Source organism: Crinia signifera, chromosome 6 (assembly GCF_055691185.1).
Source record: "Crinia signifera chromosome 6, ASM5569118v1, whole genome shotgun sequence".
In the NCBI taxonomy this organism is placed as follows: Eukaryota; Metazoa; Chordata; class Amphibia; order Anura; family Myobatrachidae; genus Crinia; species Crinia signifera.
In genome coordinates, this window is record NC_139222.1 from 8537858 (window position 1) to 8552701 (window position 14844).

Consider the following 14844-nt stretch of genomic DNA (forward strand, 5'->3'; position numbering starts at 1 on the left):
CAGGGCGCATGATTGGCAGTGAACGGGGACCCTCTTACCAGCCACTACCCCGACGTGGTCATCAGATAGATGCCAGAGGCCTTTTAAATATTTCTGTGAAGGAGGGAATTAGATACGTTCATTTTGGCACCCGTGGCCCGATTTCCGGGCCACGGATCATTCAATAATGAGCCTCATTACAGGTGTGTACAAATATAACCCACTAACTGTTATCTATGACTAGAAAATGGTGTAACCGTGTTGACTTTTAGCCTAGGTAAAACGGTTTGTCTTCTGTGTATGTGTGTGTGTGTGTGTGTGTGTCATATAGCTGTATAGTGTGTTAATCAGAATTTAGACTCCCATTGTGTTACAGGAGAAGGCAGACAATAGAACTATCTGATACAGGTTTACGGAGATCAAGTACTGTACAATCTTGTCAAAATCCAAATATACTGAAGTATTTGACAAGATTCACCACAATTCAAAGTACACAGACATGAAGGAATATTTGACCTAAATTAGAATTCTATACAACAATGGGTTTGTCAATATGAATTCACTAATCAAGGTCTCCAAATGAATGTATATGTGGATATGATCCCTTGACCACCACCCAGAATTCTAGTTTAAATACAGGGTCACTGCAGACTGATTTGAGCTTCCATTGGACCTAAGATTGAGGACAGGGTGCTTGTGACTGACCACAGATCCAGGACTACACAGTGAGAGGAGGCTCCCTGGAAACACACCCTGGGCGAAATGTAATAGGGTGCGATTTTTGGACGAGTTCCAAACTCGCCAGAAATCGCACCTTTAAAAATCGCGTTTTTTGCCGCGAATTCGCATATGTAATGAGATGCGAATTAGCGGCAAAAAATGCGATTTGCCGCGATTTTTAGTCATGAAAATGTGCGCATTTTCATAAATGCGATTTTGAGATCTGTGCATGGTTCTGTTAATAAAAATGTGTAAAAGTGTTTTTATAAAAAAAAAACGGCGTGGGGTCCCCCCTCCTAAGCATAACCAGCCCCGGGCTCATTGAGCCGGACCTGGTTCCAAAAATACGGGGGGACAAAAAGCATAGGGGTCCCCCGTATTTCTGAAACCAGCCCCGGACTCTTGGACCGGTCCTGGTTCCAAAAATACGGGGGACAAAAAATCTGGGGGTCCCCCGTATTTTGAAACCAGCACCGGGCTCCAACAGCCCGCGGTGTCATGCCACAGCCGGGGGACACTTTTTATACAAGGTCCCCCGGCCAAAACATGAGCACCGTGGCTGGTCAGCCTTGGACGGGGTACCTGGAGGAGTGGGTACTCCCCCAATAAAGGGGTCCCCCCCCCCCCCAGGCTTCACCCGTCCAGGGCTGAAGCCCGGGGCTGTCACCGGCGTCCGTGGCCAGTGGACGCCGGCCTGATAGGGTTAAATCCATCATACATATCATTACATTGCTTTTTACCGGCGAACTACAAGTGCCAGCAGACCTCCCCCGCATGCTGGGACTTGGAGAACCACAAGTCCCAGCATGCGGGGCATTAATGGGCCCGCTGGGACTTGTAGTCCACCTGTAAAAAGAATGTTTATAAAAAACACACACACAGAGAAGTACAAGTTTATTACACACACACACCTCAATTTTACACCAGCATACTTACCATTCCTGGATCCAGCGCTGGTCTGGCTGCTTCACAGCCGGCTCCCCCCGCACTGACAGGCAGCGGGGAGAAGCGGCTTTCTCCGTTGCTTCTAACAGCTTCTGTAGCGCTGTCCGAGTGCTACAGAGGCTGAGAGCGTGATTGGCTGAGCTACAGTATGCGTCTCCATGGAGACGCATAGCTCAGTCCTGATTGGCTAATCTATGCGTCTCCATGGAGACGCATACTGTAGCTCAGCCAATCACGCTCTCAGCCTCTGTAGCACTCGGACAGCGCTACAGAAGCTGTTAGAAGCAACGGAGAAAGCCGGTTCTCCCCGCTGCCTGTCAGTGCGGGGGGAGCCGACTGTGAAGCAGCCAGACCAGCGCTGGATCCAGGAATGGTAAGTATGCTGGTGTAAAATTGAGGTGTGTGTGTGTAATAAACTTGTACTTCTCTGTGTGTGTGTTTTTTATAAACATTCTTTTTACAGGTGGACTACAAGTCCCAGCGGGCCCATTAATGCCCCGCATGCTGGGACTTGTGGTTCTCCAAGTCCCAGCATGCGGGGGAGGTCTGCTGGCACTTGTAGTTCGCCGGTAAAAAGCAATGTAATGATATGTATGATGGATTTAACCCTATCAGGCCGGCGTCCACTGGCCACGGACGCCGGTGACAGCCCCGGGCTTCAGCCCTGGACGGGTGAAGCCTGGGGGGGGGGACCCCTTTATTGGGGGGGTCCCCACTCCTCCAGGTACCCCGTCCAAGGCTGACCAGCCACGGTGCTCATGTTTTGGCCGGGGGACCTTGTATAAAAAGTGTCCCCCGGCTGTGGCATGACACCGCGGGCTGTTGGAGCCCGGTGCTGGTTTCAAAATACGGGGGACCCCCAGATTTTTTGTCCCCCGTATTTTTGGAACCAGGACCGGTCCAAGAGTCCGGGGCTGGTTTCAGAAATACGGGGGACCCCTATGCTTTTTGTCCCCCCGTATTTTTGGAACCAGGTCCGGCTCAATGAGCCCGGGGCTGGTTATGCTTAGGAGGGGGGACCCCACGCCGTTTTTTTTTTATAAAAACACTTTTACACATTTTTATTAACAGAACCATGCACAGATCTCAATGATCTGTGCATGGTTCTGTCAAATTCGCCTGTCAGAACCTGGTCTATTTTTTTTGCGATTTTTGGTAACATTGACCAAAAATCGCACCCTATTACATTTGCGAGTTGTATACTTTATAATGGGAAAACATCTGGATGCGAATTGAAATGTGACTAAAAATCGCACTTCGAAAAGTGCGATTTCGCGGTAAAAAGTGCGATTTTTTACCGCGATTTTCAACCTATTAAATGTGCGATTTTCGGAAAATGTGCGATTTCGGCCGTTTTTGACCAAAAATCGCACATGTCTAAAAAATCACACCCTATTACATTTCGCCCCCTATGTTTGGACTCTGGCTACCTCTTGTCACTGCCTTTGAGGAACGTGGTTATAAGTAGCATTTCTTGTTTGTTAATGATTTTGAAAATAAATGATTGTTAAACTGTATTGAGGTGTCCCTGATTCTCACTATACTTCCGATACAATAGTCCCACTGGGAACAAATGGTTTATAATATATGTGTTATTTATGACCGCCTCCATCCTAAGTGAGTAATAAACGAATGTTTCACAAGACAACTCTTTTAATGAATCTGAATAAATTCACATGTGAATTACCTCTACAGTCAGTATATGGACACATCTAAAACCCCAATAAGAAGAGGATACGCCACTATTCTCTAAGGGAGGGGTGGTTTTTTTATTTTAGATCAGCGCTGGTGTTGAGGATCGACCCCAAATTTGGTATCTTCGGATGCCTACCTGCATACCATATTTCTATTGACCGCCATAGGGAAAGGCGGAGTTTGGGATCTGACTTCTTCCTAGCAGCTTGCTCATATTTGGGCATGTGTTGTTGCGCAGGACTTTGAAGTTTTTGTTGGGAACTTTTCTTTGTGGAGTATATGGACACAGACCATACATACGCTCCTGAGGAAGCCGGAGTAGAGAGTCCAGGGAAACGCGTTGAGGTACACCGAAGATTTCTCACAACCTGCTGCTGGTATATACATCCTGAAACCTATAGCACCACAAGAACTGGTCACCACATTTTTGGGACACTCAGCAATTGTAGTGTTCATTCTAGCACCCGCCAGCTTTGAAAACCCATGCAGTTCCTGTTACCTGCCTGGGGTGTCGCGGTCTGCTGTGGTGTTTCTAACACAGGCCTGGTTTGCATATCAGTGCTGATATACAGACCACACTGTGCTAGAAGCACTACAGCAGACAGCGACACCCCAGGCAGGGAAGAGGAACTGCATGGGTTTTCAAAGATGGCAGGTGCTAGAATGAACACTACAATTGCCCCTAATTCAACCAGACAATTAAGTGGTGCGCCATCTGGAATCCTGAGCTCTTGATATTATAGAGCACCTGGGGATCTGTGGGAGACATCGTTGCAAACATCTGGGACAACAGCACCAGCCCTGATTGCTCCAAGACCCAGAATCTACACACCAGCACAGATATAACAGGTATAACTCTATTCATAATTCCAAGTTGGAATCGATTTTTTTTTTATATTCATTATTGTTATATATTATATGTTATACTAGCTTTTAATTATGTTATATTAATTATTTCATAAACTGATATTATGAACAGTCTTGCATGATTTCAGCCAGCGCTGGCATATGCTCTCTCTTTTCCATATTGCATTTATATGGGGAGTGACTACACCGTGCCAACTGCTGATTTCCTACCCCCCCCCCCCCCAGCTCTAACCTGTGACCCCACATTGCCCCAACATCTCCCTGACCTGCCCCAGCAACCTGTGACCCGCATTGCACCAACAACCCCCTGACCTGCTCCACCAGAAACCTCTGACCCCCACATTGCCCCAACATCTCCCTGACCTGCTCCACCAGAAACCTCTGACCCCCACATTGCCCCAACATCTCCCTGACCTGCTCCCCAGCATTACCCCAACATCTTCCTGACCTGCTCCACCAGAAACCTCTGACCCCCACATTGCCCCAACATCTCCCTGACCTGCTCCACCAGAAACCTCTGAACCCCACATTGCCCCAACATCTTCCTGACCTGCTCCACCAGAAACCTCTGACCCCCACATTGCCCCAACATCTTCCTGACCTGCTCCACCAGAAACCTCTGACCCCCACATTGCCCCAACATCTCCCTGACCTGCTCCACCAGAAACCTCTGAACCCCACATTGTCCCAACATCTCCCTGACCTGCTCCACCAGAAACCTCTGACCCCCACATTGCCCCAACATCTCCCTGACCTGCTCCACCAGAAACCTCTGAACCCCACATTGTCCCAACATCTCCCTGACCTGCTCCCCAGCATTACCCCAACATCTCCCTGACCTGCTCCACCAGAAACCTCTGACCCCCATATTGCCCCAACATCTCCCTGACCAAGCCTTTCAGTCAGTCACCTCACCCAATATAGTACTGACGGGTGCCGGATGGTACTGACCGCTCGGGTCGGCGGTAAGAAATTAGAATAAACGCCGCCCGGTGCCTGATCAGGAATGAGGCTTCTCCTCCAGTCCGGAATCGCCGCTAGAGGCAGCAGAGACTACACAGTGCCCCCGGCACTTCCCTGAAGACCGCGCCTCGCTCTGAGCTAAGGGCAGGTCTCACCCAAAATGGCGCCTGTACAAGGGACCGCAACGTGACCTAAAAAGCTTGGAAGCCTGAGGCGGAGACACAACACGCTCATCCCCCATGGTTCACAGGGAGAGGGCTACCTATAAAGCTTGGGATCACGTGGTGACTCCTGCGCATGCGCCATATTGTGTGTGTCCGGCTGCTGATGGTGTACAACAATGCAGGGACCAGGATAATGGCCGCAGCAGGATCGGGAATACCCCGCTCACATCGCCGCCCATAGGAGTTACGTGTTTTTTTATGCGGCTTCTATATATTACTTGTGATCTGTGAGGGACTGGGGATTGTTCCCTAACTACAACATACATCCCACCCGGTATATGTCATGGATTCCCCGAGGATGGAGCAGGACAAGAGCCTTGTGTCTGACAGGATATTACACCTCGCCCTGGAGATCATTCATCTGCTGACCGGGGGCGGGGAGGTGAGGTCACAGTGACATCACTCTTATCTCTATTACTGACACAGGGACCTGACCGGGGAGGTGAGGGGGTCTGGGAGCGTCACAGTGACATCACTCTTATCTTTATTACTGACACAGGGACCTGACTGGGGAGGTGAGGTCACAGTGACATCACTCTTATCTCTATTACTGACACAGGGACCTGACCGGGGAGGTGAGGGGGTCTGGGAGCGTCACAGTGACATCACTCTTATCTCTATTACTGACACAGGGACCTGACCGGGGAGGTGAGGGGGTCTGGGAGCGTCACAGTGACATCACTCTTATCTCTATTACTGACACAGGGACCTGACCGGGGAGGTGAGGGGGTCTGGGAGCGTCACAGTGACATCACTCTTATCTTTATTACTGACACGGGGACCTGACCGGGGAGGTGAGGGGGTCTGGGAGCGTCACAGTGACATCACTCTTATCAGGGCCGGCGCTACCCACTCAGCAGCTCCTGCAAAGCAGGGAGGCGCCATGCTGAAAAGGCGCTGTCTCCCTCCCTGCTCTGCTAAAGCTGCCTCAGCCCTCACTGTCACTGCCTCCTGTCTGACAGCGGGCGGGCGGCAGTATAAAGAGCTGCTCCCTGCACTGCGAGTGCAAACAGCCTGCAAGCCGCCCGAAGCGCCTGTCTGACAGCGGGCGGCAGTATGGAGAGGCTGAGCAGCTCCCTGCACCGCACACTCACTGTCATCCTCCTGCGACCTGCCCCCTCTTCCTCACGGACACTTGTGCTGATGCATGTAGCGCTGTCTGTGAATGCCTGGATGACATGTCCTGTCCGGATCCGCCCCCTACCCATTGCTCACTGCGCATGTCAGCTGTCAATCAAATGACGAACAGGCAGCAGCGCCGCCTCCCCTTCCTTCCCTCTTCTCAGTGTGCTGTGCCAGTGCCACTGCCAGTCCTCAACACTCCGCCCCCTCTATCTCCTCCCCTCTTCTTCTATCTCCTCCTTCTCTCCCCTCAGTCACGAGTGCTGCACATACTTTTTGTACTGCTTTCGGATCGCATCGCACACACATTGCATGCATGCCGTGCGATGCGATCTAGCCCATAATGTATGCGATTCTCGCAGCGTGTATGGGCACCTTTAGTGCCTGCAACATTTCACGGACACAGCACTGAGATGGTGTATGCATACATGTACATGCACCCGAGATCCTCCATAGGATCGCATGTTGCATACACTCTCATCATTGGTCTGCAGCTAGTTGCAATGGCTATGTGAAAGGGCGCAAAATGTATGGTTTGCAGGAGGGCGCCGGACACCCTAGCACCGGCCCTGACTCTTATCTCTATTACTGACACAGGGACCTGACCGGGGTGGTGAGGGGGTCTGGGAGCGTCACAGTGACATCACTCTTATCACTATCACTGACACACGGACCTGACCGGGGAGGTGAGGGGGTCTGGGAGCGTCAGTGACATCACTTGTATCTCTATTACTGACACAGGGACCTGACTGGGGAGGTGAGGGGGTCTGGGAGCGTCACAGTGACATCACTCTTATCTCTATTACTGACACAGGGACCTGACTGGGGAGGTGAGGGGGTCTGGGAGCGTCAGTGACATCACTTGTATCTCTATTACTGACACAGGGACCTGACCGGGGAGGTGAGGGGGTCTGGGAGCGTCACAGTGACGTCACTCTTAACTCTATTACTGACACAGGGACCTGACCGGGGAGGTGAGGTCACAGTGACATCACTCTTATCTGTATTACTGACACAGGGACATGACCGGGGAGGTGAGGGGGTCTGGGAGCGTCACAGTGACATCACTCTTATCTCTATTACTGACACAGGGACCTGACTGGGGAGGTGAGGGGGTCTGGGAGCGTCACAGTGACACCACTCTTATCTCTATTACTGACACAGGGACCTGACCGGGGAGGTGAGGGAGTCTGGGAGCGTCACAGTGACGTCACTCTTATCTCTATTACTGACACAGGGACCTGAATGGGGAGGTGAGGGGGTCTGGGAGAGTCAGTGACATCCCTCTTATCTCTATTACTGACACAGGGACCTGACCGGGGAGGTGAGGGAGTCTGGGAGCGTCACAGTGACGTCACTCTTATCTCTATTACTGACACAGGGACCTGAATGGGGAGGTGAGGGGGTCTGGGAGAGTCAGTGACATCCCTCTTATCTCTATTACTGACACAGGGACCTGACCGGGGAGGTGAGGGGGTCTGGGAGCGTCACAGTGACATCAGTCTTATCTCTATTACTGACACAGGGACCCGACCGGGGAGGTGAGGGGGTCTGGGAGCGTCACAGTGACATCACTATTATCTCTATTACTGACACAGGGACCTGACCGGGGAGGTGAGGGGGTCTGGGAGCGTCACAGTGACATCACTCTTATCTCTATTACTGACACAGGGACCCGACTGGGGAGGTGAGGGAGTCTGGGAGCGTCACAGTGACATCACTCTTAACTCTATTACTGACACAGGGACCTGACCGGGGAGGTGAGGTCACAGTGACATCACTATTATCTCTATTACTGACACAGGGACATGACCGGGGAGGTGAGGGGGTCTGGGAGCGTCACAGTGACGTCACTCTTATCTCTATCACTGACACAGGGACCTGAATGGGGAGGTGAGGGGGTCTGGGAGAGTCACAGTGACATCACTCTTATCTCTATTACTGACACAGGGACCTGACCGGGGAGGTGAGGGGGTCTGGGAGCGTCAGTGACATCAGTCTTATCTCTATTACTGACACAGGGACCTGACCGGGGAGGTGAGGGGGTCTGGGAGCGTCACAGTGACATCAGTCTTATCTCTATTACTGACACAGGGACCCGACCGGGGGGGTGAGGGGGTCTGGGAGCGTCACAGAGACATCACTATTATCTCTATTACTGACACAGGGACCTGACTGGGGAGGTGAGGGGGTCTGGGAGAGTCACAGTGACATCACTCTTATCTCTATTACTGACACAGGGACCTGACCGGGGAGGTGAGGGGATCTGGGAGCGTCACAGTGACATCAGTCTTATCTCTATTACTGACACAGGGACCTGACTGGGGAGGTGATGGGGTCTGGGGGACTCACAGTGACATCACTCTTATCTCTATTACTGACACAGGGACCTGACTGGGGAGGTGAGGGGGTCTGGGAGCGTCACAGTGACGTCACTATTATCTCTATTACTGACACAGGGACCTGACTGGGGAGGTGAGGGGGTCTGGGAGCATCACAGTGACATCACTCTTATCTCTATTACTGACACGGGGACCTGACCGGGGAGGTGAGGGGGTCTGGGAGCGTCACAGTGACACCACTCTTATCTCTATTACTGACACAGGGAGCTGACCGGGGAGGTGAGGGGGTCTGGGAGCGTCACAGTGACATCACTCTTATCTCTATCACTGACACAGGGACCCGACTGGGAGGTGAGGTGGTCTGGGAGCGTTACAGTGACATCACTCTTATCTCTATTACTGACACAGGGACCTGACTGGGGAGGTGAGGGGGTCTGGGTGCGTCAGTGACATCACTCTTATCTCTATCACTGACACAGGGACCTGATTGGGAGGTGAGGGGGTCTGGGAGCGTCACAGTGACATCACTCTTATCTCTATCAAGCCACAGGATTACACAACAGTGAAGAGGGATTCTGGGGAGTGTGTGGCACCCAGCAACTGTCCACGTGTGTCAGGAGGACTAAGCAGGACCCCGAGCCCCATCTCTGTGCCTCCACCTCACTCACTGATACATGAGAGGCACATTGACCAGAAGATCCTGGAACTCACCAACAAGATCATCCAGCTGCTGACCAGAGAGGTGAATGCTGGGAATGGGACGTTATACAGTAACACCGGGGGATGTGACCGGAGAGGTGACTGCTGGGAATGGGGCATTGTACAGTAACACCGGGGGATGTGACCGGAGAGGTGACTGCTGGGAATGGGGCGTTATACAGTAACACCGGGGGATGTGACCGGAGAGGTGATTGCTGGGAATGGGATGTTATACAGTAACACCAGGGGATGTGCCTGGAGAGGTGACTGCTGGGAATGGGATGTTATACAGTAACACCGGGGGCTCTGACCGGAGAGGTGACTGCTGGGAATGGGACGTTATACAGCAACACCGGGGGTATGTGACTGGAGAGGTGACTGCTTGGAATGGGACATTATACAGTAACACCGGGGGATGTGTCTGGGTGATGACTGTATCATTGTGTGTGTCAGGTTCCTATAAGGTGTGGTGATGTCACTGTCTATCTCTCCATGGAGGAGTGGGAGTATATAGAGGAACACAGGGGTCTGTACAAGGACGTGATGATGGAGAATCACCGGCCCCTCACATCACTTGGTAAGAGGAGACTGTCATGTAGTGTAATGGAGAGAGCAGCTATGGGGCCACCTAGATACACAGCATCTGATAATCACATATATACCATGTCCTCAGTCACTGTGAGTCTCCTACAGATGGGTCAGTAACAGGAATACCCCAGAGAGATGTCCCCGTCCTCTGTATTCCCAGGATAATATCATATATACCATGTCCTCAGTCACTGCGTGTCTCCTACAGATGGGCCCAGTAACAGGAATACCCCAGAGAGATGTCCCCGTCCTCTGTATTCCCAGGATAATCACATATATACAATGTCCTCAGTCACTGTGTGTCTCCTACAGATGGGCCCAGTAACAGGAATACCCAAGAGAGATGTCCCCGTCCTCTGTATACCCAGGATAATCACATATATACCATGTCCTCAGTCACTGTGTGTCTCCTACAGATGGGCCAGTAACAGAGATACCCCAGAGAAATGTCCCCGTCCTCTGTATTCCCAGGATAATCACATATATACCATGTCCTCAGTCACTGTGTGTCTCCTACAGATGGGCCAGTAACAGAGATACCCCAGAGAAATGTCCCCGTCCTCTGTATACCCAGGATAATCACATATATACAATGTCCTCAGTCACTGTGTGTCTCCTACAGATGGGCCCAGTAACAGAGATACCCCAGAGAGATGTCCCCGTCCTCTGTATTCCCAGGATAATCACATATATACCATGTCCTCAGTCACTGTGTCTCCTACAGATGGGCCCAGTAACAGAGATACCCCAGAGAGATGTCCCCGTCCTTTGTATTTCCAGGATTGTACAGAGGAGAATGGCGGTGTCCCACAGGAGGAGCAGGTAGAGTCTCACAAAATACTAAAATACAGATGAGTATAAGCAAAATGATGTGTACTGAGGGTTTGTTGAATGTTCATGTAATTAAATTGTATATTATATAAGTAATTACATTTTTTTGTGTTATATAGGGTGAAGCTCTTTTTCATGTTAAAATAGAAGTTCTAAAAGTTGAAGAGGAGACGGATGTGATGGGTGATCAGCAGTGTAAGGAGGAGGAAATCCCTACAGGTATCAGCACAGGTGAGTAATAATCACTAAGTACAGAGTCACATATTCTCCTTGTTCTGTCGCTACAGCAATCTCTTATCTCATACATCAGGAGCCATCAGCCCCTATTATACTCCTGCTCTCCCCCTCACATCATGTCACTGTGTGTTACCAGCCCAGAGATCTGACCAGTCTCCTCCCCGCACTCTTGTGTATCTCATACATCAGGAGCCATCAGCCCCTATTATACTCCTGCTCTCCCCCTCACATCATGTCACTGTGTGTTACCAGCCCAGAGATCTGACCAGTCTCCTCCCCGCACTCTCTGGTGTATCTCATACATCAGGAGCCATCAGTCCCTATTATACTCCTGCTCTCCCCCTCACATCATGTCACTGTGTGTTACCAGCCCAGAGATCTGACCAGTCTCCTCCCCGCACCCTCTGATGTATCTACATTGTCTATTGTAAATGTAACTTTTTTTTTTTTCCTCAGCAGATGGGCACCATCGTGGGAAGCTTTTGGAGGAACATCTCATGTTATGTCCAGGCTTAGGCCATAATGACCTCACTCAACAATCTCCAGGAGAAACCCCCATTACCCCAAATATACATGTAGTGCATCACAATGCAGAAACAATGCCTTCTGTACATAAGCAATGTGTCCCTCATACCTCAGACATTGTTCCACATAGTACAACTCGTAGAGGTTCTAGAGGAGAGAAAGGGATTGTACAGAAAACAAAATATAATAGCGATCAGCCTGCTCGCATAGACAGGAAGCCATTTTCATGTTTTGAGTGTGGAAAATGTTTTCCATTTAAATCCAGTCTTGTTACACATTTAAAAAGTCACACAAATGAGAAATCTTTTTCATGTTTTGAGTGTGGGAAATATTTTCTATATAAATCGGGTCTTGTGTTGCATCAGAGAACTCACACGGATGAGAAGCCCTTTTCTTGTTCTGAGTGTGGGAAATGTTTTACACATGAATCACGTATGAAAAACCATAAGAAAACTCACACAGTTGGAAATACATTTTCATGTTCTCAGTGTGGGAAACATTTTCTAGATAAATCTGGTCTTGTGTTGCATCAGAGAACTCATAGAGAGAAGTCCTTTTCTTGTTCTGAATGTGGGAAGTGTTTTACCACTGAATCACGTATGAAATTCCATAAGAAAACGCACACCGATGGGAATCCGTTTCCATGTTCTGAGTGTGGGAAACGTTTTCTATATAAAGCGGGTCTTGTGTTGCATCAGAGAACTCACACAGGCGAGAAGCCCTTTTCTTGTTCTGAGTGTGGGAAATGTTTTATATCTAATTCAGCTTTGATTTCTCATACAAAAAGGCACAAAGGTGAGCTGCCGTTTTCATGTTCTGACTGTGGGAAACGTTTTCTATATAAATCGGGTCTTGTGTTGCATCAGATGATTCACACAGGCGAGAAGCCCTTTTCATGTTCTGAGTGTGGGAAATGTTTTATCACTCAATCAAAACTGAAGATACATCAGCCAAAACACGAGAGGAAAAAGACTCGTAAACTGAAAGCTAATCTTTTAAGACATCGTTAAGTGAAAGATATATAATGATTCGATTTGTTGACGGAGCAAACCGTATCGGCTGCACGAATCGGACTCCTACACCTATACACATGGATTCTACGGAGCTGTGAGCCGTTCAACATTACATTCGGTATTGACCCACAACTGAAAGCAACGGCTGTTGGCCGCCTCGCGTTTCCAGGTGGGAAATGTTGGACGGCAACGTCTCGCATGCTCTTTTCTCCATGCTGCTAGGAGAACCGACATCTGTGGCTGCTAGCCGTCCCTGGCGGCAAACATTTCTACATCTCACTGCCTCCACTGCCAGGAGAGGTAATACTTGCGTTCTAATGGGTGCTTGGATGGAGACTTGGGCAATATATATATATATATATATATCACCAGATAGGGTTTCGGTGAATGACAGAACATGCAACAAGTTCTATGCCGGTCCTTCCAGTTAAGCAGTGTTTTTTCGCCCTGATTGGTCAGAGCATGGGAAAAGGGCTTCTCTGATTGGTCACAAGCAGCTACACCCACATGGGGCTTTAGCTGCAATCAAGTACTTTGGACTGTTGCATAGATACAACCAGAGAGATGAACCGTATGTCGTTAACACATATTAGTTACATGATGTGATTAATAAAAAAAAAATGCTTATGAAAAGTGTGGTTTTTTTTTTTAAATGATTATTTATACATCCAGGAGGGAACCGGTGGAGTTCCAATCTTTATACATATATAATGTGTTTTATACCTACATTATTATAAAACGACTTTCAAGAGGACCCCAGCAGCAATGGGTGGGTGTTTCTTTGGATCGCTCGTCGCTGCCAGTAAGTTTGACTACTTGACCCGCTCAGTAAACATGTCCCTATCGCAAGTAACGACTGGGAACTCCAGTGTCTCCTGCCAGGACTGGTGCCATCACCCCCCCCCCCCCCCCCCCCCCCCCCCCATTCTATAACCAAGGCTCAATACTTTTTCTATCAATGGCGTGAGAACCAGGTGGTTTCCCACCATTCATGCACAAGCAATAAAACGAGAGTTGTGGTAGACTTACCTTTTTGTTAACTCTCCGACGAGGTATATCGGAGCCACAGGGCTAACATAGGGGGTTAAAGGCGGATCCAGAGAACAGGGCACCATCCGGGAAAGCTTTTAGGTTTTGCAGAATGCACGGCTCCTCTTCCCTATAACCCCACCGCCATGCTCTGCTCCTCAGTTTTGTTAACGAGCTCGAAAAGGAAGAAGAAAGAAAATAAGGTACTCTTTACCTAGAAGGGTGCCCATCGCGGGCATCGCATGCACTAAAAAATTGCATGCGATTCGACCGACGCGATGACCGCGATTTCCCATAGGGACCAATGTTAAATGTCCCAATTGACCCGATTTACCATAGGGAACAATATTAAATGGCCCACAGAGGCCAAATAGGCACCCTGAAGTGTGAAATGGCCCCCCCAATTATTAACGCCACCCCACGATCAACGTCAACCCGAAGTGTGGCGAGTGGCGGCGGTACGTGTCCTCCGACCTTTTCATACCCCCACTATCCACGTCGGCGTGGAGTTGAGAATAGAAAGTGTGTTGAGCGCAGCGAGCCCCTCGAGGGGACGCGGACACCTTCACAGGTATCTGCGTCCCCTCGCGGGCTTCACAGGTGTCCGCCTCCCCTCGCCACGCTTCGGGCTCGCTGCGCTCGCCACACTTTCTATTCTCAACTCCACGCCAACGTGGATAGTGGGGGTATGAAAAGGTCGTAGGACGCGTCGCTCGCCACGCTTCGGGTTGACGTTGATCGTGGGGTGGCGTTAACAATTGGGGGGGCCATTTCACACTTCAGTGTGCCTATTTGGCCTCTGTGGGCCATTTAACATTGTTCCCTATGGAAAATCGGGTCAATTGGGATATTTAACATTGTTCTCTATGGGAAATCGCGGTCATCGCGTCGGTCGCATCGCATGCAATTTTTTGGTCACATCGCCGCAATTTTTTTTTCCTTACGATGCCCACGATCAAAATCGTGGGCGCCCTTCTAGGTAAAGAGTACCGAAAATAATTATATATCGGGCGTCTTAGGGTGCGCTCCCATGAACCTTGAAGGAAGCGGTAACACAGGCAAATC

At 49.9% G+C, this 14844-nt stretch overlaps 2 protein-coding genes across 5 annotated transcripts in view; one reads left to right on the plus strand and one right to left on the minus strand.

Annotated features, from left to right (window-relative positions):
* The window catches only part of LOC146009972 (uncharacterized), a 25546-nt gene extending 20209 nt beyond the window's left edge, over positions 1-5337 (minus strand). For 2 of the 4 annotated variants that reach the window (XM_083150672.1, XM_083150669.1), the window contains exon 1: positions 5122-5336. The gene's annotated coding sequence lies outside the window, so the exon portion shown is untranslated. Of the gene's footprint in view, positions 1-5121 lie in introns of all 4 variants that reach the window. The other 2 variants (XM_083150671.1, XM_083150670.1) reach the window with 2 other exon arrangements.
* On the plus strand, positions 5337-13383 carry LOC146009944 (uncharacterized). Its single transcript, XM_083150614.1, has 6 exons — positions 5337-5775; positions 9402-9599; positions 10010-10133; positions 10869-10966; positions 11095-11206; positions 11669-13383. The coding sequence occupies exons 1-6, from the start codon at positions 5677-5679 to the stop codon at positions 12745-12747; spliced, it is 1710 nt and encodes a 569-aa protein (XP_083006740.1). The 5' UTR covers positions 5337-5676; the 3' UTR covers positions 12748-13383.
* Positions 13384-14844: the final 1461 nt, after the last annotated feature.

Bases quoted from the DNA above. Each gene is read 5' to 3' on its own strand.
- LOC146009944 (XM_083150614.1), top strand. From the start codon at position 5,677: ATGGATTCCCCGAGGATGGAGCAGGACAAGAGCCTTGTGTCTGACAGG. The intron at 10,134-10,868 runs GTAAGAGGAGAC...TGTCTCCTACAG, and splicing joins CCGGCCCCTCACATCACTTG to ATGGGCCCAGTAACAGAGAT. The intron at 10,967-11,094 runs GTAGAGTCTCAC...TGTGTTATATAG, and splicing joins GTGTCCCACAGGAGGAGCAG to GGTGAAGCTCTTTTTCATGT.